We start from the raw sequence: 26,406 nt of genomic DNA, 5'->3' as shown, positions 1-26,406 counted from the left end.
TTATGTCTCAAGGCTACTTGGTGTCTTGAGCAGGTCGTATTTCCAATCAGTAACACGGCTATAGAAAATCTCAACACAGACGTAGTACTATGAGTATAGTAGGCAAATCACTTACACACTTCGCAGGGTCCCAGCTGAGCCTTGCAGAGGCAATTTGCAGGATTGGGGCAATGCAGATGGTATTCAGATCAGCCTCCTCAAGATTTTTACATTCTACACTATGCTTCGCATCTTCATGAAGTCATTGAGTCTGAAATTGCCAGTTCAAGGTGTTTCGAACATATAGCAAGGCAGGAAGAAGCAAGGAATCAAAGTCTATTACGGTACTCTCGAGTCACCCGGCCGTCTTCAGCGACGAGGTTGCACCACAGATCAAAGACAAGGCACTAATTTCGACATAGTACTGCTAAGTTGTTTCTGCTACGAGGCATACTTTTAACGTTATATATCTGAGACAACATCCGTGGTACCGGACAGGTGAGTGCAGTGAGTGCTGGATTGAGTAGCTAGCTCGCAGACAATGCCGAGGCATCTTAAACCCAGCTTACCTGCTACATTTGGGCCAAACACTTCGAGAAGAAGGTAAAAGCGTTGCTAGCGATGACAATAGTATCTTTCTGCCGCATTGGGGTTCGAAGAGGTCAAGAGATTTGTTTAAACCTTGCGACTCCCGCCCAGATCATCATGAACCAGTCGATATTCATTCCACAGCTCACGGCGAAAAGCTGTGATCAATCAAAGCCACTCTGAAAGAGTTAGATTCTCAGGCTGCTCACGCTGAGCTTCAAGAGACTATGGTGGACTGGATGGACTAGCGTGTGTGATGACCCAGCTAGGTAGATGATGCAGCGATGCTTGGATTAAGAGCCGCGGAGCCTGTTGCGCATATCTTGATGGCAGCGTGGATGATTCACTGGAAGAGTTGAAGGGAAGAAGGTAGAATTTGAGCTATATGAAGGCAGCATGGATTGAGAGGAGAACCGAGACGTTCCAGCTTTCGCGACAATTCGAAATCATCAAGGTATTAGGTAGGTATGCAATGAATGAAGCCGATACCACCCCCAACATTGCATCACAGCTACCCCAACACCTGTGCGCACTGCCATTCGATATTATCCAACTTGATGATTACGATGAATACACATATGGAAGGCTGTCTGCGCCTCCTTCACTTTCTAACCTACGAGTATAGCCAACATCTTGGTACGGTACGAGAGCAGTGAACCTGGCAGTTATGAGCTCGACGGTGGCTGGATGTAGATACCTAAGTAGATGGCGGGCGGGGCTCGAAGGTACGGCACGGCAACGGTGAACAGTGACGCACTGCTCGTCTAGTCTCTTTTGGTATAATTCTGGCAGCGGGATCTACCTTACCTAATCTAAGCAAACTACGGAGGTACATCACCATAAATAAAGGACCAATTTCCGTAAGGTTACCGTAACGCTCGCTGCCTGCCTATCCCCTCAACTGCCGAAAACACACTTTTCCAGGGCACGGCGCTGAAGCGAGGCGCTAAGGCTGCCTGGACGACAACGAATTTCAGCGTTCTTCGCTTAATTACAGGGTCTCGCTACAGGTGTGTTTGATACGGCAGTTGAGGGGATAGTGCACACCCACCCCAAGTATATAAACTAAAGGCGAACTTGGTAATGTGAATGATTCAAAAAGCCGAATTTCTAGTTTGGTGTGACGTGGTTGTTTTGATGGGGTTTCAGAAGGCAATGACCAGGACGCCATGCGATGTGAGTATAAGCATAAGCATAAGCATACGCATGGAAGGGTGGCTGAATTGATTGACCAAGTGCAATTCGGCTGCAAGAGATGAGATGGACAGAACTCACAGAAGTCGTGCAAAAGCACGCTCTGTTCTACCTAATTACCTATCCATGAACCCCTGATCTTCAGGCGCACCCAACCTTGGAAAGCGTGGACTCTCAGATCCTGCTCGTGCTCCTGATCCAACATCCAACAGCCTGATCAGACAGCCGGCGATCAAACGATGGTCCACACGACATAACACAGCATCCATTCCTCTCCATTCCATTGTGCAACAACAGCCGGGAAGGAGCATGATCTATACCCATGATGCGCGAGAAAGATATCAAGGGAGACGGGAACTGGTGCGGGAGCACTACTGATGGCGACTGGTCACTACTGCTGAGCATCGCACATCAGATGGAAATGCATGACATGCTTGCTTGGATCGCTCCCCTGACAGTGTCCACAATCCAGACCAGACTGGTCGGCCGCGTGTTTCACGCACGTTTATTTGGCCCAAACCTGAAAAGGCAGACATCTTGCTCTTTGAACAGTCAAAAACAGACGTGTTTCTTCCCTAAGCCAGCTTTCAGCTCGTATCCAATCTTTTCTCCGGCAGGCAGGCGGATAAACAACCCCGATCCGATTGATTGAGGCAGGACAGGAAGGTGGAGAACTATACGTTGCATTGCCTTGTTAAGATATTATTTTCTCCTTTACACGTCGCTCTGATTGGTGTGCCTTGTGGCGCAGTCTACTCTGCTCTTCTTTCTTTTTAATTGGGTCCTTTCGTTCGTTCATTCAATCTCTGTATTGGTTGTGTCTACATTCTGGCTATTGTCCTATCTGGATATCCAAGGCAAGGATTAGGAAGGAGAGGACGGGAGGGGTGCAAGAGTGATTGATATAGATACGAGAGCCGGCTCTCTTTCGAAAATGGCCGGACCCAATTCTCCTTCTACTGCAGCGCTTTTGCGACTCCAACTTCCGACACAACCACAACCTGCCTCACAGTCGTTTCGTCCGCTCGAGTACTGGAAACCGCCCAAAGCGGTCCGCCACATCCGCAAAGTAAGCAGCCGGATCTTTTCGCCCAACAAAGAAACACATACAACTGAGATCCACGACCCAGAGAAGCAAGACTTGGAACTCCGAGAGAGGGAAAGGGCAGCCGAGGAGTTTTTTCATAGTAAAGGCATGTCGTTCGCTACCATTGGGGAAATGAATGGGAGGAGGAAGACTTTCGCCAATGAGCAGATTATGTCCAATGACCGTGCCGATACGCTAAATCAACCGTGGTGGAAAGTGACGAGCTGGGGAAAGAAGGCCTGGGCTATCTTTACAGCAGTAGTGATCATAACTCTCATTATCGTTGTTGCGACTGCTGTGGTAGTTTCGAGGAACAGCAGATATCCGACATATTCGACACAATTATATTCCCTGTCAGAAACTTGTGAGTTTTTACCCTGTGCAATTTCTTATACCTTTGGTACTAGTCGTATAAGTGCTGAAATACAGAAATAGTCTCAGGAGAATCCTTCTTCTCAGACAACTTCGATTATTTCACAGGCTACGACCCAACCAACGGCCATGTCCACTATGTGCCAGCCGAGCAAGCCTCAAGCCTGAACCTCACCTACACGACTGCCACGTCCGCTATACTTCGGGTTGATACATCCGTTTCCAACTCGTCCATTCCCAACGCATCGACAGGCCGTTTCTCCGTCCGCGTTACGTCCAAAAAGCAATACGGACTCAACACCCTATTCGTTTTTGACGTCAAGCATTCCCCAATAGGCTGCGGTACCTGGCCAGCTCTCTGGCTTACTGACCCTTCAAACTGGCCTGAAAATGGCGAGATCGACATCATGGAAGCTGTAAATGTCGTCGACAACTCTTTCAACCAAATGACTCTTCATACTTCCAAAGGCTGCACAATGAAAGGAGTCAAGCGGAAAGAGACTGGCAAGGTCATCAGTTCGTCCTGCGTCAATACCACGGACGCCAATGCTGGCTGTGGCGTAAATGCCGGGACTGACACCACTTTCGGCGATACATTCAACAGCAATGGAGGCGGTGTCCTTGCTTTGGAGCTCAGACAGGCTGGAATTCGCATGTGGCAGTTTGCAAGAGATGTGGTACCCAGTAATGTGTGGAGTTCTCCTGACCCAAATTCTTGGGGACCTGCCACAGCCGATTTCCCGAATACTGAGTGTGACATTGAGAACCACTTCCGAAATCAAAGTATCGTAGCGAATATCGATCTCTGTGGTGATTGGGCGGGTGCGCAGAAGGTCTATGGCAAGAATTGTGAGTTGCTCCTATGTCGAGAATACGTTGCTTGATCCAGACTAGCTTCTCGGCTTAATGTCACCTACTGGCTTCTGGTTTGAAGATACCTAGATGGCTGATGTTCTGGGTATTTTAGGTCCTGGCACTTGCGTCGACCATGTCTCAAACAACAATACTGCTTTCAAGAACGCATACTGGGAGTTCGGCAACTTCGCTGTTTTTAGGGTTTCATGAGATAACCGACAATACAGCAAAGCCAACCCAAAATTTTCAACGCAATCCATTCTCGCAGTGGTTTTATCATGTCCGGCGACATTCTTGTATGCACTTGAAGAGACTAATATTTCGATGATTTGGCAGCAGGCGTTCTGGACTGGACTGGACCGACCTTCTGGATAGATGGAGACCCTAGATGGGCGACCTTTGCTTGGGGAGAAGTGGATTTGGAAGTTATTACGTAGTAGTAGTAGTAGTAGTAGTAGCAGCAGGGGGAATGTTTAAGAAGCTGTGGTCTCGTTTGAGCTGGATCGTGAGAGGTGTAGGGGGAGCCCCGCTTCGGATTCGGAGGTTTATAGCAAAGAGCACATGCTCCATCGGCAGGACCGAGAGAATTGTACGTAGAATCCTATGGTTAACTCGAGGATAAGGACTCATCTGAGTCCATGGGCTGTGCTCCACGACTTGTACGGACGCTACTTACCAATCTTATGAGTGTCCAATTGTTGGCCAAGCAGCGGGACTTCTGATAGTGTATAATCAATCGAGGCTGATCATATCTATTTCGAGAAGATCAGATCAAAATCAATGTCAGGGTCTCAACGTGTATTGCTTTTCGTCACAATTCCCTTGAGCTGGCTCTGGATAATCGGGAAATGCAGCCTCGTCAGCCACATGCACGGGCCACCTCGCCACAGCCTCGCCACTAAAAATCTCGCCGGCTCGAGCCTACCTAACCTTAAACCTCACTCATTCTCTATCTCGTATTCATTGCTGTATTGTACTTCAGCAGCTACCACGGAGCGAAGTCGAACCAAAGACACACCCTTCTTACTCTCAGCTTTCCACTCCCGGCTCTCTACGGTCGGCTTCGAGGTAATTCGGCGCGATCATGAACGGACCAATGTGGACACCTGGAGGCGTGGGCGGAGGATATCAGAGCGATACGCAAGATGAGCAGGCCAAGGCTGTGGTCAAAAGTGTAGGTTTGTGAGACAGATTTTCCCAACTCGCGTTATTCTGAAGATTATGGGCTTTGGGAAAGGAGAAATGGGGCTCGGCTACATCTGATGGGTTGAATGGGAAGAGATGTGAGCAAGAGGCTGGGATGGCGTTCCGACTTGTAACTGCGTAGTTGGAGCTGCTGATGTGCTGGAATTCGAAGTTCGGGACTCGAAACCAAGGGAGGGCTCTACTAGCAAAGGCGTGGGTTTTTATCCAGCTTAAGTACGCGATTAATTCGCGTAGGAAGCTGTCGGGGTTTGGTATGAAAGACTTTGGGGCTAAGGCAAGGATAAAAAGACTCGGCTGGGTCTCCTTACACATGTATGATCACAGACTGAAGCACAAACTAACACATATCTTCACAGATGCAAGCTCTGATGGAGTCTTGCCCTGGTAAAACTGCCGTCTCGGGCGTAATGGGGTTCGCCCTCGGCGGAGCCTTTGGTCTTTTCATGGCCTCTGTAAGTGTTCATCTCATCACCTCCCGGCATGAAGCCCTTCGCACTGACAACGTTTAGATGCAATACGATACTCCCCTCCATACACCTGGCTCTGCCGGCGCAACGGTCGCCTCCCTTCCACTCCGAGAACAACTCAAAGCTGGGCTTCGCGATATGGGAGCGCGCTCTTTCTCCTCCGCGAAGAACTTTGGCAAGGTTGGTGCTATATTTGCGGGAACAGAGTGTTGTATTGAGGGCTTTCGCGCGAAGAACGATCTTGCGAATGGAGTACTCGCGGGGTGTATTACAGGAGGCGTTTTGGCTGCCCCTGCTGGTCCACAAGCTGCTGCGTTGGGTTGTGCGGGCTTCGCGGCGTTTTCAGCGGCTATTGATGCGTATATGAGGAGGCCGAGTGAGGTTGATTAGGTGATAGGGAAGAGCCGAATTTTGCTTCTGGCAGAGAAGGTACGAGTGCTGCTCAATAGATTAGGATGAGGATGGACCTTTGATAAGGTTTTGTGATACTTATATATGTGCATTTTGGTTTGCCGGCCGGCATTGCAAGGCGTTATGGGGATGTACTAGCAAGTCGTATACCGGCTCCGCTCTCGGTTATCTGGATACTATAGGGATGATGTCTGATAGAGAGGCGTCGTTGAATCATGATCTCACCGACCGAGAAGAAGTTTCTTGTAATTTCACAATCTCAACTAAACAATCTTTACCATGATTCTGACTCACTGACAGAATAACCAGATTTCACCTTCCAGTTCTACGCCCTTGGATCCATTGAATCATGTCTATTTATATGGTCGATCGACCATATATTGCTTTCTTCTTCAGTTCAGAATCTAAGCTATGGAGACTCGACATCTGCGATATCCATATATGTGCAGCACAAATGCACATAAAGGAACAAATTTCAGCATCCATATATACACAGAAACTCTGCGATATGCTACCATTCTATTGCGGTTCCTCAAAATTCCGAGTACAGCACAAGATTGATCCATCCCAGGACTGATTCAGAACTCTATAGCCAATTATGGTGGAGAAGTGTAACCATGGAGGGGAATACAGGAATTTTCGCACGAGTGCTGGAATGTTTTCTCTCAGAAACGCCATTTCGTTCCGGATCGTCTCGAGAGCCACGATCTGCAATACCAGGCCTACGCGGCAAGATACATCATAAAGCCAGCCGCCCTATTGCGTGCTGAGAGATACCATGTATGGAGCGGTGGCGTTGAGTTGGTATGAAGGATTACCGAAGATTCCAGACGTCGCCAGATGAGATTGAAGAATCTTGCTCTGGAAAGACAAAAGTTGGTCAGACGGCAGTGACGTACAGCTGACTGGTTCGGAATTTGGAATGAAATCGCTGCGAGCCTGCTGTCTTTGGATGCGACAATGACCAGCACACCAATATGCTGGCAGAACAGACCAAAAACGTAGCTTGGGTTATATTCTGGAACTCTTTGCTCGGTTAACAATGTACATGTAAGAGATTGAATAGCCTGCAAAATTATCTCCATCTGGTCTATCGAGCATATGCTCAGAACCACCTTTAAGATATGGCTCGCTGCAGGTTTGATTGGAGGAAACTTTTTGCCCCTGTGGTCCCAAGGATGGCGAACGACCATGTTAGAATATTGAACGACTGGCAGGGCGCCAGTAAATCGCATGTTATTTAATCACATACAGTGTAGCTCCAATTTCGGCTATGAGATCATTCATTTTGCCGCCACTGACAGACTCAACTTTGAAAGTAATTAGATTCGCACGAAATGAGCCCGATTTGCCGCATTTGAGAACGAAATCGGTGATGTTACTATGGCTTCAATACACCCCCAGAGAGTCAGCGACACCAAACTGCTGCTACTACTACTACTAGATGTCGTGGTTGTCGAGGGAGGTAATCAATATTGTGCAATTTGGTGACACAGGTAGACGTGACATTTCCGTGGATAAATCCAAAATTAGTATTGATCCTTACACTTTCAAGCTTTGAATTCCTAGTTATACGCCTTAGCTCAATGAACTGCCTTGAACTTGCTAATGGGTAACATATTTGGGATGTTGTGATATGCTTAGAGTTGTTTGGGATACACACCACGCTTGCAAATAGAAGCTGCAGGCCGCTTGGGGTCTGTGGCGCCCTTCACCATAGACTGCAGATTCGTGCTTGTGTTTGTATAAAGCAAGTGGCCGGATGGACCAATCCAAGTGTGCTGACCGAGTTAATCTGGAAGGCTATCCGAGACTGCGGACGATTGTAGCCTCCGTGCGAGCTTGCTCATCACAGCCGAAACACTACTTCTGAATGAAATTGAACTAGCATGGCCTGAGTTAATAATGTCGCTGACTCCAGGGAATGAGCCCAGCCATCAACAGATCCTCATTATTTGGATCGGGTGCTGTGAGTACTCTCCACTGTTCCTGGCTGATGTTCTTGCCATGTAAATTTACCTCATATCCAGGAAGACTTGTATCAGTCAATTTGTCGCTCAGTGCATTTCCCGCAGCAGTCTTAAGTAGTAGGCGTAGATGGATGGTGTCGTGATCAGCTGGTCGTCGGTTTGTCCGCCTATTGGGTACTTCCAATTCAGACTCAATGATTCTGTTATGATCACTAGCTCCGTAGCACGCTGAGGCGACTTCAAGGCACATAGGGATCACTGGAGAGCATCGCAAGGTTCACTGGTGACACTGAATCGAACAGAAGCTAATTGATAAGGCGCGAAGAGCCTACGGCTCCTGAGTCCTGAGTCGCTCCTTTATGATAACCCCTTAACTGCCGAAAACACACTTTTCCAGGGCACGGCGCTGAAGCGAGGCGCTAAGGCTGCCTAAACGGCAACGAATTTCAGCGTTCTTCGCTTTATTATAGTCTCGCTACAGGTGTGTTTGATACCTTACGGCAGTTGAGGGGGTAAGTTGAGGGGATAGAGCCCGATTAGGTATGTCTACTACGGTAATCAACGTGCATTACAGACTCGACACGATCCGTACGTACCTATATATCTTGCTTGCCATTTGTTGCTCAACGTCGTCCAAATGCGAGAGAAAATAGCAAAGCTGTAGTCACAAGATAAGGATATAAGAACATCGTGTGCTCAACCTTATTTGCTAAAGCACGAAGAGGTAGTGTGGGTCACGATTCGGCCCTCCTTGTGCCTCGGACTTACAGTAGAGTCGAAAAGGCGAGCTGCAAAGTCAGTGTCGCTTATCCATGGCGCCGCCCAAACAAGCCTCCTAAATCCCGATCGAAGAGAATTCTCCCTCCTCTCTTTCTAGCATCCGCCAGGAACGAAACAGCAAGGACGAAATTCTCACACACATCAGACGATAAACTGCTCATCCACAAAAGCTAGCTTTCCACTGTTCCAGTATCCCTTCAAGCTGCACCCTGACCTGGCTTCCTGGGGATATTCCAGCAGGGACATAACAGTTGTTTTGGGATTGGTAACCCTCGGCCCCTTCAAAATTCATTCCCCTATTCCAACTATCTCCTAGCTTGTCTGCATGGCGTACTGGACTGAAAATAAGCTTTGTTTGTCTGCTAGGCCTTCGTATTGAGCTGATCTGCATATTCTTGTCATCTCGCTTGGCTATACGAGGACTCCGAGGAGCTCAGAGCTGGCCGATGAGATCATGAAAGTTTGTTGCTAATTAGGAAGACCCACAAGCATCAGCATGAACGCCACTGGGAATTGGACCTTTTGCTGTTGATTAAGAATGATGGGAGCATAGAATATATAAACAACCTGTCCTTCCATAGACTTAATTGTGATCAACCAGTCACTTGAGCTGATCGTTTCCAGGGCCTATTGCAACCTTTACACCCAGTCACTTCAAAACTATGCGTTCTTCTCTTTCCACAACAGTCGCTCTCGGCGTCACTGGAGCTCTTGCGGTCAAAAGCACTTCCTATCATTACATGCCCGTTGAGTTTGAATATGGCCCCGACTCCCGTGTGACAGCCGACATCACATTTGGCACTGCACCAGCAGCCAAGCCCGTCAGAGTAGTAATGGATTCTGGCAGCGCAAATTTCTGGGTATGCAGCTACCAAAAATTGTTTCCACAGCGCATTTACTAACAACAATTGCACAGGTCTGGTCACCGGATGCCACTGTGAACTGGGGATCGCCATATCTAGGAGTTACAGGACCCTGCAACGCCAAGGTCCCAGTTAGCTACGACCCAGCTGTATCGCCCAATTCCATACTCAGCAACCATACTTCTGGGTATGCCTATGCTGGAAACGCCAAAATCGTCAGCGGAAGTCAGTATGCTAACGACACGATCATGGCAGTAGGAGGCAACGGACCCATTCCAAATGTTCAGTTCGCACTTGAGAATTTTGGGCTCTTCAAGCTTGGCGACAACGGATCTTGTGTCCCCCCGCCATACGATGAAGGGATCCTGGGTTTGTCATATTATAATGCAACCAAAACAAACGGCCCTTCATTCCGTCAGAACCTTTTTGAAAGTGGACAAATCGCATCAAAAACTGTTTTCATGTGGTTTGACAAGCACCTGGGAGCCCTCGGTGACCTTACCGGAGGCATTTTGTTTGGCGCAGTTGATACTTCAAAATACACCGGTCCACTGGTGGAAGTTGAGAACGTGGTTGCAGAGTACGACGTTGGCGTCTACGTCGCCAAGCCAAACATCACCATCGGTGGCCAGACGTTCGTCCCGGATAACGATTATAAGTGCCTTGTCGACTCGGGCGCTCATGCTGATTACCTTCCATTCGCTTACGGCAGTGGGCTTGAAGAACTTTTCTTTAACGCCACCGGCGGGCAACTTCTTAATTACAATGGCGCCGGTATCGTTGCGTTCAACGGGAGCTGTGAATCCATTCCCCAAGACTTTCATATAAAGTATACCTTCGCTGGTGTCTGTGGTCAGACTGTGGATATCAGTGTTCCGTTAAGAAATTATGCGAGGGGCCTCATCGATCCTCAAAGTACGCAGGATATCTGCTTGTTCAATCTGGAGCTCGGTGGGTGTACATTTGGTGCTCCTTTTCAGAGCGCTGCGGCTATATTGATGGACGATGAGGGAGATCGCGTGGCGTTTGCGCAAGCGGCGATTTCAGAGGAGGGAGAAGGTATTGCTGACAATTCGTTGACTGTAATCGGTTTGGGACAGAGTGTAGCCTTTTGGGATGGCCTGAGGTGATTTTATAACATAATTGATATTCCAGATTATGTCAACGACCAACTATGTACCCAAACACTCGCGCGAGAACGAAATGAAGAAAAATGACACTACAGTATGGGGCGACTTGTCATCTGACAAATCCAATTCACAGCTGCGACATCCTCGGACGATCCTCGTAGTCTTTCCAAGCCTCAGCCCACCCAACATTCCTTGCCCAAGTAGCTCCCGTATCCTCAACGCTGTCAACAATCATGTTACCGATCTTCTGCCACATGAAACTATGGAGGACTCCAACTCCCTCTCCAGCCTTCTCATATGGCTGACACAACCTCTCGGCATTCGCAACGGCTCTACCAAATTTAACGGCATGGCCATCGTCAGCAAACTCGGTCAGACGCTGGAAAATGCCCTCCCATTCTGCGTCCCCGGCCTCGAGCTTTTTGGGCGTGTAAAGAGAGATTTCGGAAAGATGGAGAGCTGCTGTGCCTCGCGATGTGTAGAGTGCAAGACTGGTGGTATGACTTAGTCGTGTTTCATCATTTCCCACCATTCGTTTTTTTTGGTTGGGGGGGGGGGGGGGGGGGGGGAGGACATATTTGCAGGAGAGTGGGGTGGACTTACTCGACATAGGCTTTCCATTGCAGCAATCTGACCTTGTTCGCAGCACTCAGGAAAGTAATCGAGTTGAAAGTGGGGTAGAATATTGAAGTGTTGGTGCAGTGCATGTAGAAGAAGTCGAATTTGACCTGTACGAGTTACCATATCAGCTGTTACGTCTATCAATGAGGCTACAGGAGGGATCTTAATGCTGATGCCTACCTGCTTTGGGGGTCTCTGAGCAGCAACCGTAAAGAAGATGGCAGCGTTCGTCATCTCAGCTGTCTTTTTGCCCAGCGTCTCGGGTGTAACTACCCACTTGCTCGCAATCCGAATCATTTCCTCTGGGGCACGAACGAGAACTCCATCGCGGACTTTATTGGCATCATCGATGTGAGCCGAGTTAGCCAGCTTGTTGTCGGCATATATTTCATCGAGTAGGTCTACAAGTTTGGTGTCAAGTGAGAGATTGGGGTTAGATTTAGCTGCTGCTTCAGTACGAAGGAGGTATTTGCCTGTCCAGTTGTCGTGGACTGCTGCTTGGGCCAAGGCTTCCGCAATGATTGCTGGTTGCTGGAACTCGAGACCAAATCCTAGGTGGATTATGGGATGGAAGAAACCTGCACACTTTAATTACGATCCAAGGACGTGCATAAGATGTCAAGACATACCCCCGTACATCCTTCCCAGCAAATCATCAGCCTTTTCATTCCCAGCAAACAAATAATCGTCAAGTACTTTTTCGAAGCCTCTGCTTTCCATCTCATTTTGAAAGAAAACAAGAAAGTCATGATAGTACTTCTCATCTCCAAGGTATTTCTGAAAATGGTCGGGATTGCTCATGTCCTGCACCACGCGCTGCTCCAGCGGCACGGGGGGGCGTTGGTAGGACGCATTGTTTTTGTAGTGCTTCTCAATGACTTGGGCTGAGGCCCCGACACCGTAAAGACTGAGTAGATGATGGACAATATGATTGTGAAATCCTTCATGGTTGAAGAAGATATGGTGTTGCTAGCCTAGCTTTAGTTGTTTCTTCACGTATTGTACAGGAGCAGTCACCTCGTGATTCTCCTGGAGAAGCTCAGAAATTTTGGCGGCGGTCTCAGAGTCTTGAGTCTTGAACTTGAAATAACCAGTATTCTCAGGTGTCAGGTGGATCTTGCTTGGTGAAGCCATGTTGTATTTAGACATTAATAGTCCTCGCCACTCCTGGAAGCTGGAGCTTGTTGCTTGTGATGTTTTTGTAATGAGGTATTTAGCCAATGATCTTGTCGACGGTGGTACTCGAAAACTTCTGGCGAGCATCTATAGGCTTTAAATATCGTAAGCTGTCAGTCGAAGCTACATTGATGGCAACCCCACCAGACCCCGAATTGCAGTCTCTCATCGCGTTGCCTTTGGAGATGACGTAAATTATCACGTCCACGATGTGCAGGCATGGTCGATTTTCCATACCGTGTGCCAATAAGCTGCGGCTACCAGAATGTATCAAGTAATCCACATCTCTGTCTGACCCGACAGGATCGCTCCATGTCGCAGTGCTTATAAAAAGCGGTGGCCAGAGCTCGCTGTCCAGCCGTCAGCTTTGGTCCAGGCCAAGTGAAGTCGAGGGGATATGTAAGCAGCGCCAAACATACCCCACTTCACCCCCCTTTCACAATGCGGGGTACAGTCCAGTACTCTCCCCCCCCCCCCCCCCCCCCGGCTTGAATATTAAATGTGTAGAAAACTGGACCTCGTGTGGGTAGCTACTAGGGGTGTCTATCCAATAATTCAGTAGAGAATCAGCCTTAAGTAAGGCTCAGGTGTCTCTCGAACCTTCTAAAGGCACCCTTGCTATTATAACAGGCCTAATTCTGGCTCGTGCTTCTGGCTGTATTCAGGGCCTCTGACCATTCAGTACTTGAAATCTAGGCCTCCGACCCGCAAAAGTTCACATTTAACATTCAAGCCGGGGGGGGGGGGGGGGGGGGGGGGGGGGAAAGGAGTACGAGTGAGGACGTACAGTACCTATACAGTATTAAGCGATGCCACTGACATTCAGTCAAAGCTGTTCGGCTACATTTATCAGATTAATCAGATATCAGACGTACGGCACCTGCTTGTGTTCTGGACCTGCTATGTCACCAATTCTACCAGTATTAGGTACTCCAATTATCAGGATGAGAAGTGAGCAGTACATTTGTGAAGATGTTCCCAAACTTCCACAAGGTTTCTTGTCGCAGATGGCTGTTTGCCGAAGCAGTATGATGCAGGGAGATTTATTGGCAATGCCTACCTAGACATGGCGGGCTCGTGCTTAGTTTAGAATCAATCAAGAGATATCCCACGCTCCAGTTCCACATCCGCGCGGGATTAGAGAGGCCGACATCCTCAGGTCCAAGATGGAACAGTACCTTGAACTCTCATCTGAGTTGGGGCGGGGCGTCTAGATTTACCTTAAGGTAATCTGGGAGCTGGAACCTGCCTGCACCAGACGGGGGCAAGCTCAGACTGACGATGATTACTGTAATTGTGGCGCCAACACGTAAATTTACTCCAGCCACAGCCATTCAGCCACTACAACACTACTCGTACAACCAACCAACCTCGTATTGAACACATACTCGCTGCCAGACCCATTTGCTCGCACCCAATTCTACTTCAAAGTTTCTCAAACCAACCTTGCAAATCCAATCCAATCCAATAAGTCATCATGGAAGCCGTTAAGAACGTTCTGCATAAGATCGCTGGAGATGACAAGGAGGAGGCCGCCAGAGAACCCAGCCCTGCGGATCTTCAAGACCTGAAGGACAGATACACAAAGGCAAAGCAGGAACAGGTATTTGCTTTCTACGATGAGCTGAATGTACCGGAGAAGGCTGCACTATTCGAACAACTATCCTCCTTCGACCCAGCGAGAATAAACACCATCACAGACAGAGCCCTTAACCCTCCTGCACAGACAAAAGATGCCAACCAAGAATCGGGGCTCGAACCCCTCCCAGACTCTGCAACAGCCAGTATCCTCGATTCCAAGGCCGAAGACATCGAAAGGTGGTACCAATCAGGACTGGATTTGATTGCACAAAACAAAGTTGCTGTGGTGCTCATGGCAGGAGGACAAGGAACACGATTGGGAAGTTCAGATCCCAAGGGCTGCTTCAACATCGGTCTGCCGTCCGAAAAATCCCTTTTTCAGATCCAGGCAGAGCGAATTCGGAAAGTCCAGCGATTGGCACGTAAGAAAAGCGGGGAGGGAGAGGTGGTGGTGCCGTGGTATGTGATGACCAGTGGACCTACGAGGGGACCTACCGAGAAATACTTCCGGGAGCACAACTATTTTGGGTTGGACGAGAAGAATGTCATGTTTTTCGAGCAGGGAGTCTTACCTTGTATCTCGAATGATGGCAAGATTCTGTTGGAGAGTAAGGGAAGGGTGACGGTTGCTCCGGATGGCAATGGAGGTATCTACGAGGCATTGGTCAAATCTGATGTCAAGACTGATATGGAAAAGCGAGGTATTCAGCACATTCATGCTTACTGTGTGGATAACTGCCTGGTAAAGGTCGCGGATCCAGTATTTATTGGATTTGCCGCCTCGAAGGATGTCGATATCGCCACGAAGGTCGTCCGAAAACGCAACGCAACAGAGTCCGTTGGTCTCATTCTCCTGAAGAATGGCAAACCAGATGTCGTCGAGTACTCTGAGATAGATAAGGAGACTGCTGAAGCCAAAGATGCAAAGCAACCTGATGTTCTCAAGTTCAGAGCCGCCAACATTGTTAACCATTACTACTCATATCGCTTTCTCGATACTATTCCTGCTTGGGTACACAAGCTACCTCACCACGTTGCTCGCAAGAAGATCCCATATGTTGACACCAACAAGGGGACTACTATCAAGCCGGAGAAGCCCAACGGGATCAAGTTGGAGCAGTTCGTATTCGATTGCTTCCCGATGCTTGAGCTCAAGCAATTCGCTTGTATGGAAGTTAAGCGTGAGGATGAGTTCTCGCCTCTGAAGAACGCTAGAGGCACTGGTGAAGACGATCCAGACACCAGTAAGAAGGACATTATGGACCAAGGCAAGAGATGGGCACAGGCTGCTGGTGCCACTGTCGTCAGCGAACGCAGCGATGATGGAATTGAGATCTCGCCATTGATCAGCTACGTATGTACTCTTTGTATTTTGCCCCTGTTACCAAAACTAATCATTCCACAGGGTGGAGAAGGTTTAGAAAAGCTGAAAGATCAGACTGTCACGGCTCCTGCTGTGTTGGAGAAGGAGTTGAAGTGAGCGGTGACGAAGACTACGTTCCAAAAGTACTGTTTTGTTATAAATAGATGATATCAATGCCAGCATATTTTGGTCGAGGATATTCTCCGGACAACCTTGTCACAACTGTGGAGCCACTGGATGTTCTTCGTGCATTCACGAGGGATATTGGGGCATATCTAATGTTCTAGTCTGGAAACGGGCTATCCTTCCAACATCATACCGACCGTGGGTCACATAGATAGATGGTTATTGGGCTCGAAGTTTCTTCTTCGTCCTTCAACTAAGTTCCCTCAAGTAAATGAGCAATCCCCAGAAGGGCTGATATTCTCGATACAGTCTCTGTGGCAGCTTCCAGGTTGTCTTGTTTCTTAGGCCGTCTCGTGAAGGACAAACAGGGATGGCAGGGGCGTGGCTGAATTGGGGCAAGCCCGAACTTGCTTGTGGTCTACCTTGCCTAATATGAATTAGATGTGGCGCGTACTGGTCTTCTAGCCACAACCATGGAGCCACTCGAGGTCCGGATCGGATCAATCCAGATCAGATCAGCCAATGACCTTCCGTTACAGTTCAGTCACTACAGTCCAATGCAGCAAGGTCGGGCGCCTAAGGTAGGTACGTACCCACATGCTTACCTTAGGTAACCCCAGCAAGTATGACGACATGTGATTATGCCCTCCCTTAAGGTATGGATGTCTTGGTGATGGACGTGGACTCTGCTGTATACCAGCTTCTACTTTCTGCTCTCCAGCCTCTGCTGCCGCCATAATCTAAACATTCCCTTCCCTTCACGCGTCGGCGGGGAAGAATCAACCATGACTCTGCAGGACAAAGTCACTTTCATGAGCTCTGTGGCTCTACGAATTGGCGCCTATGTCTTTTTACGTTGGATACCAGGCCATGTACGTGTACTCCATCTCCCAGATCAAGAATTGGATTAAGTCGGAGCCTGACAACTCTGCAGCACCTTCCACCCATCATTTATACCGCATTAGCGATATACATACCCTCCTTCATTTCGAGTTTCTTGACCCAGCCAAAATACAATGTACTAGAAGACGATATCAAAGTCACAGTTACAGAGACAGAATTCGAGGAACAACCACCCACACTTGCTTCGACCGCTGCTCACTCCTCGAATCTGCCAACAAGAGACAAGCCTACGGAAATCGAAGAGGAAATTGAGATAGACGAAACGATTGTGTTGGAGACAAAACAGCCTAGTCCATGGCGGACGCTGTTGACTGGGCTCCCAGATCCGGTCTCTACACTTCTTTCGCTGGCTACATTTTTAATTAATGCTGCATTAGTGCTGGCTGTGACAGATTTGCTGTATCGAGCAAAGGTCTACCATCCGGAGACCGACCTATCTTTTGCACGAATGGGTTATGTTTCTCCTACCGAGGCCAATCTGTTGATCCGAGAACCAAACGCTTCACAGCTTCCGATCTTCGTCTCGTACCGACTTGCTAGGCAATCCACGCCATATGAAGATCCCGTATGGCAGACAGCAGGAATCATCCAAACCTTGAGCAACGAAACAGACTACACGGGAGTTGTTTCGTTTCCGCTTCCCAGCCAACCTCACAAGACTTACCAATGGACTACATCGAATAATCACACTGGATTCTTCACTGTTCCGCCAAGCCCGGGGAAATTATCCGAGCATGGAGATTTCACATTTTTGACGTCCAGCTGTATCAAGCCTCGATTTCCTTATAGCCCATTTGACCATGCACTAGCAATCCCGGGCTTCAAACATATGGAAAGGGTCATCACGTCCATCCCTGGAGGTGCTCAGTTCATGTTATTTCTCGGAGACTTCATATATATCGATGTGCCGAAGCGATTTGGTACATCTGTAGAAGACTACAGGAGAGAGTACCGACAAGTCTATGGCTCTCCTGATTGGCCAGCTGTGGGTCAAAATCTGAGTTGGATCCATGTTCTGGACGACCACGAAATCGCCAATGACTGGGATAGAAACACAACAGGCGTTTACAATGCAGCTGCCGATCCATGGCATCACTATCAAACAGCTGTTAACCCACCTCGAGCTCGTGCAGCGGGTGGTTACGGACTTCCCAGGAAAGCGGCAACATATTTCGAATTTTCTCAAGGGCCAGCTTCATTTTTCATGACGGACACACGAAAGTATCGTGACTCATCTAGTGGGCTTTCTGTCAATAGCACCAAGAAATCGATGCTGGGCGCCGAACAATTAGATGATCTCCTCACTTTCCTCAGGAAAGCTGAGCCCAAGGGTGTGAAATGGAAAATCATCGCATCCAGCATTCCATTCACCAAGAACTGGAAAGTCAACAGCCTCGATACATGGGCTGGATACCTCAGTGAGCGACAGACTATTCTGGAAGCAATGTGGGATGTAGGACTTCGGGGTGGTGTCGGAGTCGTGGTTCTTTCAGGCGACAGGCACGAATTCGCAGCAACAGCGTTCCCGCCCCCGTCTGATGGAAAGTGGCCGATTAGTTCTACGGTTCACGAATTCTCGACAAGCCCGTTGAGTCAATTCTACTTGCCAGTACGGACGTATAAGGAAACTGACAGTGAGGACGTGATGATGAAGTAAGCCCCTTGTCGCCAATGTAGCTGAGCCAAGCAGCATATTGACAGCATGCAGATACATTCCCGACGGTAACTCTAAGCTCGGATCCGTCACAATTGAGAACACGAGCAGCGATCAAAGCATCCTGAAGTTTAGACTATTCGTTGACGGTGTCGAAACTTGGTCTTCTGTCCTCCTCTCGCCACCGCCCATCGCAGGAAATCGTTGGGCGAAAGACGCACTTTGGGGGTAGAAATTTGGCTATGGAAAAGATTTCGGATGGATAGGGGCGTTGGATTTCGGGACTGACCTAGGTGTGATCGGCGGAGCTGAATACCAGGTATATGCAAAGATCATTTGCAGCACTTTTTGTGCCTCAAGTTGCAATCATTGACGTTATATATCAGTCTTTTCTTTATGTCCTGATTCATATTTTGCTTTAATTTGCTCATCTATGTCAAAGGCTAGTCTGACTGAGGGTTCACGTTCAGCTTAATTCACCGCTCTCCTTGTTGTCGTGAAGTTACTGGCCTTCTGATTTGACAAGTGCTCCTTGAAGCTGTCGGTGTCTTTATCACTCCTTAGAAATTCGCCTTCACAATGATCAGTCATTACCCCTTAAATGAGTGACCATCGTCGTAGTATTGGAGCTCGTTAGTCAACGAAAGCACACATCTCCTGTATGGAAATTGCAGACACGTCTCTGCTTGCAGAAGCTTGCTTAGACGCTTTTTGGGTGACTAGTATATTATTGGCTTACTTTTCCACTCAAAGAAGCATTGCAACAAAGATCGTAGTCCTACAAGTCCATTTCAGGTTGCTGACAAGCATACCTACCGCTCGAGCTGGCATTACTCGTGTCTTCTATATACTCTGCCTTTTCACAACATTTGAGAGGGTTTGGACTGCTTGTAATGGTCGACTTATCAAGTCCTAATCACTGGGGATTCAATTTCTAGCTCTCCATTTCCGCTGTTGAGTAGGTTGGTATGCTAGCGCAGGTCTGGTCAGGAAACGACACTTGCGAATATATCTCGCAGCCGACTATTTTCACATGATACATACACCACGCACAGCAGTTACGCCTCGAGGACCGCCACTACCACGATATCTGTGACTTGAAGCCACTGTATTCTATCTGAGTGCATCTATCAGCCTATTGAACGCCTACACGGGCTTCTCTAAATGATTTTCCCTTTCACCTGGGGGATTGGCAAAAGTGAAAAGGAAGAAATTGAATTTGGTGCCTGACGGTCGGGATATTGGAAATAGCTAAAGCCTACGAGGTAACAGTCCATTCACATTTGAGCGAAAAATCCCAACAAAAGATCCATCAAAACCTGCTGACTTGACTCTCCTCCAGGACTCATCTCCCATCATCAACTCTCACAAACTCGACTGCCCTCCGCCAATTACATCTCTTTTTTGGATATCAATACCGCCAGTCAACTTTCTCGGTTCATTCTGTCTAATACCTACAAGGATCTGACGCAATGCCTGTTGACTTACCCACCTCTTAATCACCTTGCTTAACTTGCCCTCTTGAAATCACAACTTCAAGTAGAACACGTACAGACCTCCTCAGACTTTTCAACACCCCCTTACAGTCGCACAATCTGAACCATTACTTTGGATAGCAACAGGTTTGGTATTGTCCTTCCTCAAAATACCATCTAAACAACAAGAGGAAATATCAACATGGGCAAGAAACACAAGAGAGGGTCCCAGAGCTCTCATGCGGGTCTTCAGCGAGATGCTTCGAACACATCTTCAAACAATCTGTCGCCAAAGACTCCAGCTACCCGTCACAGCGCCGGTTCAGGATCATTCCTCTCCGATCCAGGCTTTGGTGAGCCCAGTCCAGAAAAAGAGCTGAGGAAGGACATCAACAATCTCCGCATCACCGAAACCTCAGGGGGTGTTCAGCTTCCCGGACTTCCATTCAAGACTTTCAAAAACGAAACCTTGATCACCCCCAACGGCGAACCAACTGTTCTTCCTGCCACGTCTCCTACTGAAGCTGCTTCAGCGATCTCCAGACTGTCTGCTGCATCTCTATCGTTCGTGCCTGTCACACCCTCTCCAAAGCCAATTACCAAGCCCATTTACCACGCAGAACCCGCAGGCCTCCCAACTCCGCCAACTCCTGGCTATGAGAAAATTCAGAATCTGTTGCAGGATATTCGCGGCTCCCCAAGTCATGGATATGGTGGCCATGCTGCAAGATGTCACGGAGGATATTTTCCAGGCAACAATGGCGGATATAGTGGTCATTCTAGAAGTCAAGGTGGACATGCCCAGCAGAGCCATTGCCACGCCCAATTGGCTGGTAACAATGGTCGTTACCCAACACCTCCAGGGCATATTGGCGGTTTGAGTAGAACACATACTCCAAGCCCAGGTCCATCGCCTGTTCATTCGTACGATTCTGTGCCGCGTGGGCCACGCAATCCAGTTATGCTCGCCGCTCAGCCTGCACGCCATGTTCAAACTCTCGGCCGACGGCCACTGGGGGAATTTCTTGCTCGCAAGGACCGAGGCAAGAAGGATATTCTCGTTACAGCTGATGGCATAACTCGCAACCACGTTCGCATAACCGAGCGCCAGCTCCCCAACGGCATCCCATACCAATCATTCCACGATGACTTTGACTCATCAAAGTACAATTTCGTCGAGGAGTTCAGGGCAATGACGGCGGACGAGAAGGAAGGCTTCCTCACAACGAATTCCATTGATATTCTTGTTCAGATGAAAGCTCCAGAGGAGCGAACTGGGTTAGCTACCACCGAGCCTGGTGCTAAAATTGAGGAGTTGAAGGGAAAGAAGGGGAAGAGCAAGAACAGGAACAGGTCTACGATTACAGATGTGGAGGATTCAAACGAAAGCATGGAGTTTAAGGTCCTAAATGTTGCAAACGAGGCCTCGGATGTTCCTGGGAAGCCATTTGCAAGCGTTGCATCTAAAAGTGAAGGTAAGCCGTTGAGGATTCTCTCTATGCATACTCGTAGACTCATCAGTCACTATAGTCTCTTCGCTCGATGTTCTCAAAACGCTCGGTCCTGAGGTTTCCTTCTATGCTAAGCGCTTGACCGTGACACTTGCCTTTCCTCCATCCAAGAATCCCGCCAATCTGGCTCCAATGCTTGGCGCAGGACCTGTCGCTCAATTCACCATTACACCACCCGCTGGCCCAGCCCAGAACTCCTCCAACTTCATCTTGCTGAAGACGCTGGTCGACTATATCCACACCTTTAAGAGCCTTCACAACCTCAGTATCATCCTCCGTGTTCCCGCCACCCAACGCATGCCCTTCACTATGCGGCAACTGTACCACGTCCTCCCATTCTACGATCTCGGCTTTACAGACTGGGATATCAAATACCTACCCGACAATTTGAGCGTTCCTGCCAAGGTGCAAGGGTGGGCAGTTGGTCAGTTGGACCGTGAGCGGAACAAGATTATTGCAGAGCGCTTACGGAAGGTTGAAGAAGCTGTTTTCGTTCGAGGTAGTGTCATGCCGGGTATCAGCAATGAGAACCTGAACGCTGCTGCGGCATGTTTTAATAACACTGTGGCTTCGATTTCTACATCCTCTGGTGCTCGACGTTCTCGAGGTTCTCGCTCTTCTCGTGCTTCTCAATAGTATGAGGCGAATGACGGCTGTTCGTCCATGGCCTCCAGTTTGGAGGAATGTCTCCGCCTGCATTCGGGGCCATTGGTCGGCATTGCGTGCACCGCTTAGTCTGAGCTTGCCATCTCTCTTTCAGTCTTGCATGCATTTCCACGATGTGGCTGATGGACGAACTCTCCGTACTACATTATTCCAAATAGTTCCTACTCCTTAATCGATTCTTTCCACAGTAGAGCAGAAGGATGCGTCCATAGCACAGCGTTGAGTTTCATTTCTTGGAATTCGCTCTCAATCAAAACCTTTCTGATCGATTCGCCCTTTCAACATCGGCGATGAGCACATGAATGCTGGTGGAAGTGGATTACGTCTTTGTCCCTTCCTTATGTTGGTAGGAAAGCCATTGAAGAGCGGTGATCAGTGGCAATCAAGGGTCAATAGAGGGGAAGGGCGGAATGATACGCGATGGTTAAGATGGATAGGTAGTAAAAATTAAAAACATCACTTTTCGTATTCACTCTTGACTTTTAGATCATTCATGGGGGTTTTGATACCAGCAACGATAAGTGTATGAGAAGTCGGCTAAGTTGGTCATGCTTGGGTAATCCCTTCACAAGTCGACTCTGGTGAAACGACCCATATACAATCGAGTCGATTCTGGCGTGTTATTAATATGGGTCGCAATTGAATACAGCGGTATACCTGAAATGAGTTCCGAGAACGCCCCCCCACCCCCCCTCATGTCTATTTGCATCAATTAGCTGTCTTCGTTTCAGTTGCCCATGGTATCCGCATGTAGTATGTGAGAGAAGCATCATCAATCGAAACAATTTGCGGCCATTTCTAATATGAAGCCAACTCCTTGAAAGCTTCAATGCTCCCAGGAAGTAACCTTTGGAGAGATCTGGGAATTGCTAGACATCTGAACGGGGATACTTGGACTGATGAACTCGATAGAGGAATGGGCCGTTGAACGACGTCATTTTGGAACGGTTCAACAAATTAACATTTTTGTTGGTCCATAGGATCCTGCAATATAGTTTCTTTAGAAGTGGTCCTGGAGGACTACCTCATGATTTTGCTACTTGGGGACACAAAGTCGAAATTGATTCGGAAAGATTTCTGAGTACCTATTATATAGTCAGGTATCCTCACACTTCTTGGAAAGAATACATGTTTATTTATCCAAGGTTGTGTTATAAGTATACAAAGTTGTTACTAAGTAATTAACATGTGACTTAACTACAATCTTACAAAGTTACCATCTCAATTATATTTCATAGGAATAGAGTGTAACAAATCTTAAAATAGAGACTTAATATTGCTTTGAGGTTTATAAGCATAGTGATAATAAACTGGGACATATACAGGATTTACCAGTTGAATGTATTGGGCATCCAGAGGCAGAGGAGGAGATTGCGCACTTTGCCGCCTCAATTGTTAGATGAACTGAGAGATGGATGTACTCAGAGCTTTTGAAAGGCAGAAGCTCTTTAGTTGTTAAACTAAGAAGTCATGTAATATTCATAGATCTTTGTCTCAAAGTAGAAAACTGTGTGCTTTCATGTTACCTTCGATTCATTCCTTCGATTGATCTGCATTTCCGCAGCTTCCAAGCAGCTCAACTTCGCCTGTCAGATGCTCATCAACGGAGAGACATGCGACTAGTAGAGAGACAGACGTTTAAAAGATAGGTACTTGAGTATTTGGCCAAGTTTTACTCTGGAGATTAGCTTAGTGTCCACGCGTCCTTTGGAAACGCCCATCTCTAATACCACAAAGCTGTATCTTCGCCAAACAAGAACCATGTTTTGAAGCCCTTCATCACTCGCAAGCTTGCAATGCACCATCATGGGGATTATTAGCAGCCGCCGTTGCTTACTTCCACCAGTCTTCCTTCTCAACGCTTCTAGATAATTAGCAAGTTGGTCGTCCGTCTATGACTCCCCATCCTTCATGTTCCGGTAATCAGCCCCTCATTCCGTCTGATAGACTTGGCGAGTGTAAACAAGAGTTTGAGGCCCCATACTTGGAAATTGTACCTCCTTATGAGTAATTAACGTAAATTACGTACTCCAGCACGCGTGATGAGAATTATCTCTTGGCAACGCTGGCCCATTTCATTGTAAATAATCGACATTTCTCATTCACTGAGATTTAAATTGGTCTCTCCTTCCGCATGTGTGCACCCAAGGTCTTCGCCCAAGTCACACATCCGTCATACCTGGGAGGCTCTCACATGACTCCTTTTAGTTCGGTAGAACAGATTCTCTCACCAACTTAGGCGTGTGACTGCAGCTGAACGAGTTCATTAATCTTCTCCTCATGGTACTGGTGAAGATTGTTTGCAGGCACAGCTCTCAAGCAAGGGAGTACAAAGAGGCGGGCTCTTACGAGTACAGGGATCAATTTGCAATTTTCTTGCAGTGCTTTGCAAGGACTCATCTTGGCGGGTGATGAACCCTCCAAAACCCTTACTCAGGTTGAAATAAAGTTTCGTCTGAAGACAAGGCTTAACTGGACGGAGTCCGGCACTGTCAGAATCCATCAATAATTTAACAGCTGACACGGATGCTTGGAGGGCTTGGCCAGCGCGAACGGACATCTTGGTCCGGTATTTACCATGTATTAACCTTGACAACGATCCAAGACTTCGCTTTTGAGCAACAAAGTTAAAGTTAGAGTTAGGGGTGAGATTCTGCTGAACCTTACTGGTCAGAATTGAACTTTAGACGAATTGAGCTTGTTGATAACGATGTTTCTCCAACTTGGCATCGGTGTCCGACTTGATGACTTCCGTCTATTTATGCTGCCGAGTCATCTCGCTTCACGGGATTTGTTGATGTTCGGATATGCCGAGCCAGGAAGTGGATTTTCTCCATAAAATAATGACCAGCATAAGAGAGCGAAATGTAACTTAGCATTTTGACTCAACACTATTCTCGCTGTCAGCGTACCATCTAGGAGATACCCTAGGCAACATCTGTCGCGTTATTTCGCCAAGAGTCCCAAGACAGGTGAACCTGCTCAGGCCCCCCCTCGATACTACCCGAGCAAGTGAAATAAACAGATTCTGTTGTTCACGCAGACGAGTTCCAACTTCCAAGACTTGAAACTGCTCCACCTTCCATGTCTCCGAGGGGCCATGAGACGGTACTGTGCACATAAGTAGCTTTGAATATCTCACAAACGCTGCATGATGTTGACGCAGCCTGATACATCTCTTCACTGCCTTAATCACACCCTACACATTCTTTACCGTTTTGGCAATCCTTTACGATCATGCTCCGTACCCTTGCTGTACTTGCGGCTGTGACTTCAGTTCTCGCATGCCCCCAACACGATTATAATACTCGTGCTACAGATGGTCTCGCGAAACGTGCAGATGGTCCCAGTGGCTGGACATACGCAGCCTCGAATACTTGGGGAGTTGCCAGTGACAGTAATCCTTCCTCGAAATGTGTAAATTACTGTCCCCTAACGTATCCAGATGATACTATCTGCCTTACCGGCACCACTCAATCCCCCATCAACCTGCCCTCGGGCTCTTTCTCGAAAACCCATATCCCATCATTCGCTTACTCGGCTCCTGCCTCTGGGACATTATTTAACTGGGGATTTGGTCCAAGCTTCTCATTGAACAAAAGCAATGGGGTTGACTTTTCTGCCAACCCATCTTTCAAATTCGACGAGGAGACCGTCTATCTGCTCTCTTGGGTACTGCTTGATTCTATTCTGCACAATTGAACTCCTTACTGACTGCTCTAGCATACACACATCCCGTCCGAACATCTCATAAACAATGTCCGAACTCGTGCTGAGATTCATCTTGTCCACGGTGATGCTTCTGGTATACCAAGAGGCGTAATTGGACTCAGAATCAATCCCTCCTCCAAATCATCTCCCTTCTTCGCACAATTTGTCTCTCAGGTACCGCATCACGGCTCTAGCAATCGCACACAAGTTGACCAACTCGACATGTCACTCGCTTTGAAAGAGGTTGGAAGCCTGAAGAACTTCTGGACGTATAAGGGTAGCTTGACGACCCCGCCTTGCAGTGAAGGTTTGAGATGGTGGGTCGCTGGCAAGGTATTGGAGATTAGTGACTCCCAAATGAAGGCTTTATTAGGAGTCAGTGCATATAGCGCCAGGGTAGAGCAGATGGTATGGAGTCATGCCATTGGTATCTAAGGAATTGGTAGAGTAGTGTGATATCCTAGATGATAGGGGAACTGAGATGGACTGAGAAGGTCTGCGGGATAATTACTTTCTATTTGTAAAAGTTTCTTCTGAAACTTATAACAGTACTCAACGTTCGCTATACTACTCCCTTTATTCTTAGGTCTGACAATAGGTCCGCTAAGTAACAGGGTAAAAGCTCTGTGCAGTCTTTAGATCACGATCAAAAGAATATAAACAGGGTAAACAAGCTTTAAAGCACTATATTTACAATCTTAAAGTATCGTTATGCAA

The 26,406-nt window shown here is 47.8% G+C and overlaps 8 protein-coding genes across 10 annotated transcripts; 7 read left to right on the top strand and 1 right to left on the bottom strand.

Moving 5' to 3' along the window:
- The first annotated feature begins 1,461 nt into the window (after positions 1-1,461).
- ONS95_012232 (uncharacterized protein) lies at positions 1,462-4,874 on the top strand. 2 transcript variants are annotated; one of them, XM_058505854.1, is made up of 3 exons: positions 1,462-3,212; positions 3,284-4,069; positions 4,188-4,874. In XM_058505854.1, the coding sequence occupies exons 1-3, from the start codon at positions 2,696-2,698 to the stop codon at positions 4,283-4,285; spliced, it is 1,401 nt and encodes a 466-aa protein (XP_058358377.1). In that variant the 5' UTR covers positions 1,462-2,695; the 3' UTR covers positions 4,286-4,874. The 2 variants fall into 2 exon arrangements, with proteins under 2 accessions (XP_058358377.1, XP_058358376.1); XM_058505853.1 differs by having other exon boundaries at positions 3,284-4,874.
- A 145-nt stretch (positions 4,875-5,019) lies between these two features.
- On the top strand, positions 5,020-6,490 carry TIM22 (Mitochondrial import inner membrane translocase subunit tim22). Its single transcript, XM_058505852.1, has 3 exons — positions 5,020-5,555; positions 5,638-5,733; positions 5,791-6,490. Exons 1-3 carry the CDS (start codon positions 5,415-5,417, stop codon positions 6,136-6,138), a joined length of 585 nt encoding a protein of 194 aa, XP_058358375.1. The 5' UTR covers positions 5,020-5,414; the 3' UTR covers positions 6,139-6,490.
- A 2,968-nt stretch (positions 6,491-9,458) lies between these two features.
- On the top strand, positions 9,459-10,902 carry ONS95_012230 (uncharacterized protein; the record flags this gene model as incomplete). The annotated part of the gene is made up of 2 exons (XM_058505851.1): positions 9,459-9,769; positions 9,826-10,902. The coding sequence occupies exons 1-2, from the start codon at positions 9,572-9,574 to the stop codon at positions 10,900-10,902; spliced, it is 1,275 nt and encodes a 424-aa protein (XP_058358374.1). The 5' UTR covers positions 9,459-9,571.
- On the bottom strand, positions 10,901-13,171 carry ONS95_012229 (uncharacterized protein). 2 transcript variants are annotated; one of them, XM_058505849.1, is made up of 5 exons: positions 12,541-13,171; positions 12,153-12,492; positions 11,704-12,101; positions 11,506-11,630; positions 10,901-11,393 (listed from the first exon to the last, which is right to left on the bottom strand). In XM_058505849.1, the coding sequence occupies exons 1-5, from the start codon at positions 12,784-12,786 to the stop codon at positions 11,030-11,032; spliced, it is 1,473 nt and encodes a 490-aa protein (XP_058358372.1). In that variant the 5' UTR covers positions 12,787-13,171; the 3' UTR covers positions 10,901-11,029. The 2 variants fall into 2 exon arrangements, with proteins under 2 accessions (XP_058358372.1, XP_058358373.1); XM_058505850.1 differs by having other exon boundaries at positions 12,153-12,793; positions 12,844-13,171.
- Positions 13,172-14,039: 868 nt separating this feature from the next.
- On the top strand, positions 14,040-16,072 carry UAP1 (UDP-N-acetylglucosamine pyrophosphorylase). Its single transcript, XM_058505848.1, has 2 exons — positions 14,040-15,634; positions 15,686-16,072. Exons 1-2 carry the CDS (start codon positions 14,177-14,179, stop codon positions 15,758-15,760), a joined length of 1,533 nt encoding a protein of 510 aa, XP_058358371.1. The 5' UTR covers positions 14,040-14,176; the 3' UTR covers positions 15,761-16,072.
- Positions 16,073-16,554: 482 nt separating this feature from the next.
- ONS95_012227 (uncharacterized protein) lies at positions 16,555-18,558 on the top strand (the record flags this gene model as incomplete). The annotated part of the gene is made up of 3 exons (XM_058505847.1): positions 16,555-16,641; positions 16,704-18,325; positions 18,381-18,558. 3 exons carry the CDS (start codon positions 16,555-16,557, stop codon positions 18,556-18,558), a joined length of 1,887 nt encoding a protein of 628 aa, XP_058358370.1.
- Positions 18,559-20,003: 1,445 nt separating this feature from the next.
- ONS95_012226 (uncharacterized protein) lies at positions 20,004-21,948 on the top strand (the record flags this gene model as incomplete). The annotated part of the gene is made up of 2 exons (XM_058505846.1): positions 20,004-21,276; positions 21,332-21,948. The coding sequence occupies 2 exons, from the start codon at positions 20,004-20,006 to the stop codon at positions 21,946-21,948; spliced, it is 1,890 nt and encodes a 629-aa protein (XP_058358369.1).
- A 3,088-nt stretch (positions 21,949-25,036) lies between these two features.
- Positions 25,037-26,253, top strand: ONS95_012225 (uncharacterized protein). The gene is made up of 3 exons (XM_058505845.1): positions 25,037-25,369; positions 25,424-25,650; positions 25,702-26,253. Exons 1-3 carry the CDS (start codon positions 25,216-25,218, stop codon positions 26,122-26,124), a joined length of 804 nt encoding a protein of 267 aa, XP_058358368.1. The 5' UTR covers positions 25,037-25,215; the 3' UTR covers positions 26,125-26,253.
- The last annotated feature ends 153 nt before the right edge of the window (positions 26,254-26,406 follow it).

Source organism: Cadophora gregata (genome assembly GCF_030347475.1).
Source record: "Cadophora gregata isolate MNR1 chromosome Unknown scaffold_6, whole genome shotgun sequence".
Taxonomy (NCBI): domain Eukaryota; kingdom Fungi; phylum Ascomycota; class Leotiomycetes; order Helotiales; family Ploettnerulaceae; genus Cadophora; species Cadophora gregata.
This window is presented reverse-complemented; position numbering and strand designations above follow the sequence as displayed.

Coding starts and splice junctions, on each gene's coding strand:
- ONS95_012232 (XM_058505854.1), top strand. CDS start 2,696: ATGGCCGGACCCAATTCTCCTTCTACTGCAGCGCTTTTGCGACTCCAA. Junction 3,213..3,283: donor ATATTCCCTGTCAGAAACTT/GTGAGTTTTTAC, acceptor ATACAGAAATAG/TCTCAGGAGAATCCTTCTTC. Junction 4,070..4,187: donor GAAGGTCTATGGCAAGAATT/GTGAGTTGCTCC, acceptor TGGGTATTTTAG/GTCCTGGCACTTGCGTCGAC.
- TIM22 (XM_058505852.1), top strand. CDS start 5,415: ATGTGCTGGAATTCGAAGTTCGGGACTCGAAACCAAGGGAGGGCTCTA. Junction 5,556..5,637: donor TGAAAGACTTTGGGGCTAAG/GCAAGGATAAAA, acceptor ATATCTTCACAG/ATGCAAGCTCTGATGGAGTC. Junction 5,734..5,790: donor TTGGTCTTTTCATGGCCTCT/GTAAGTGTTCAT, acceptor GACAACGTTTAG/ATGCAATACGATACTCCCCT.
- ONS95_012229 (XM_058505849.1), bottom strand. CDS start 12,786: ATGCTCGCCAGAAGTTTTCGAGTACCACCGTCGACAAGATCATTGGCT. Junction 12,102..12,152: donor GCTGGGAAGGATGTACGGGG/GTATGTCTTGAC, acceptor TAAAGTGTGCAG/GTTTCTTCCATCCCATAATC. Junction 11,631..11,703: donor CTCAGAGACCCCCAAAGCAG/GTAGGCATCAGC, acceptor TAACTCGTACAG/GTCAAATTCGACTTCTTCTA.
- UAP1 (XM_058505848.1), top strand. CDS start 14,177: ATGGAAGCCGTTAAGAACGTTCTGCATAAGATCGCTGGAGATGACAAG. Junction 15,635..15,685: donor TCTCGCCATTGATCAGCTAC/GTATGTACTCTT, acceptor ATCATTCCACAG/GGTGGAGAAGGTTTAGAAAA.
- ONS95_012225 (XM_058505845.1), top strand. CDS start 25,216: ATGCTCCGTACCCTTGCTGTACTTGCGGCTGTGACTTCAGTTCTCGCA. Junction 25,370..25,423: donor GAATACTTGGGGAGTTGCCA/GTGACAGTAATC, acceptor TAACGTATCCAG/ATGATACTATCTGCCTTACC. Junction 25,651..25,701: donor CCGTCTATCTGCTCTCTTGG/GTACTGCTTGAT, acceptor TGACTGCTCTAG/CATACACACATCCCGTCCGA.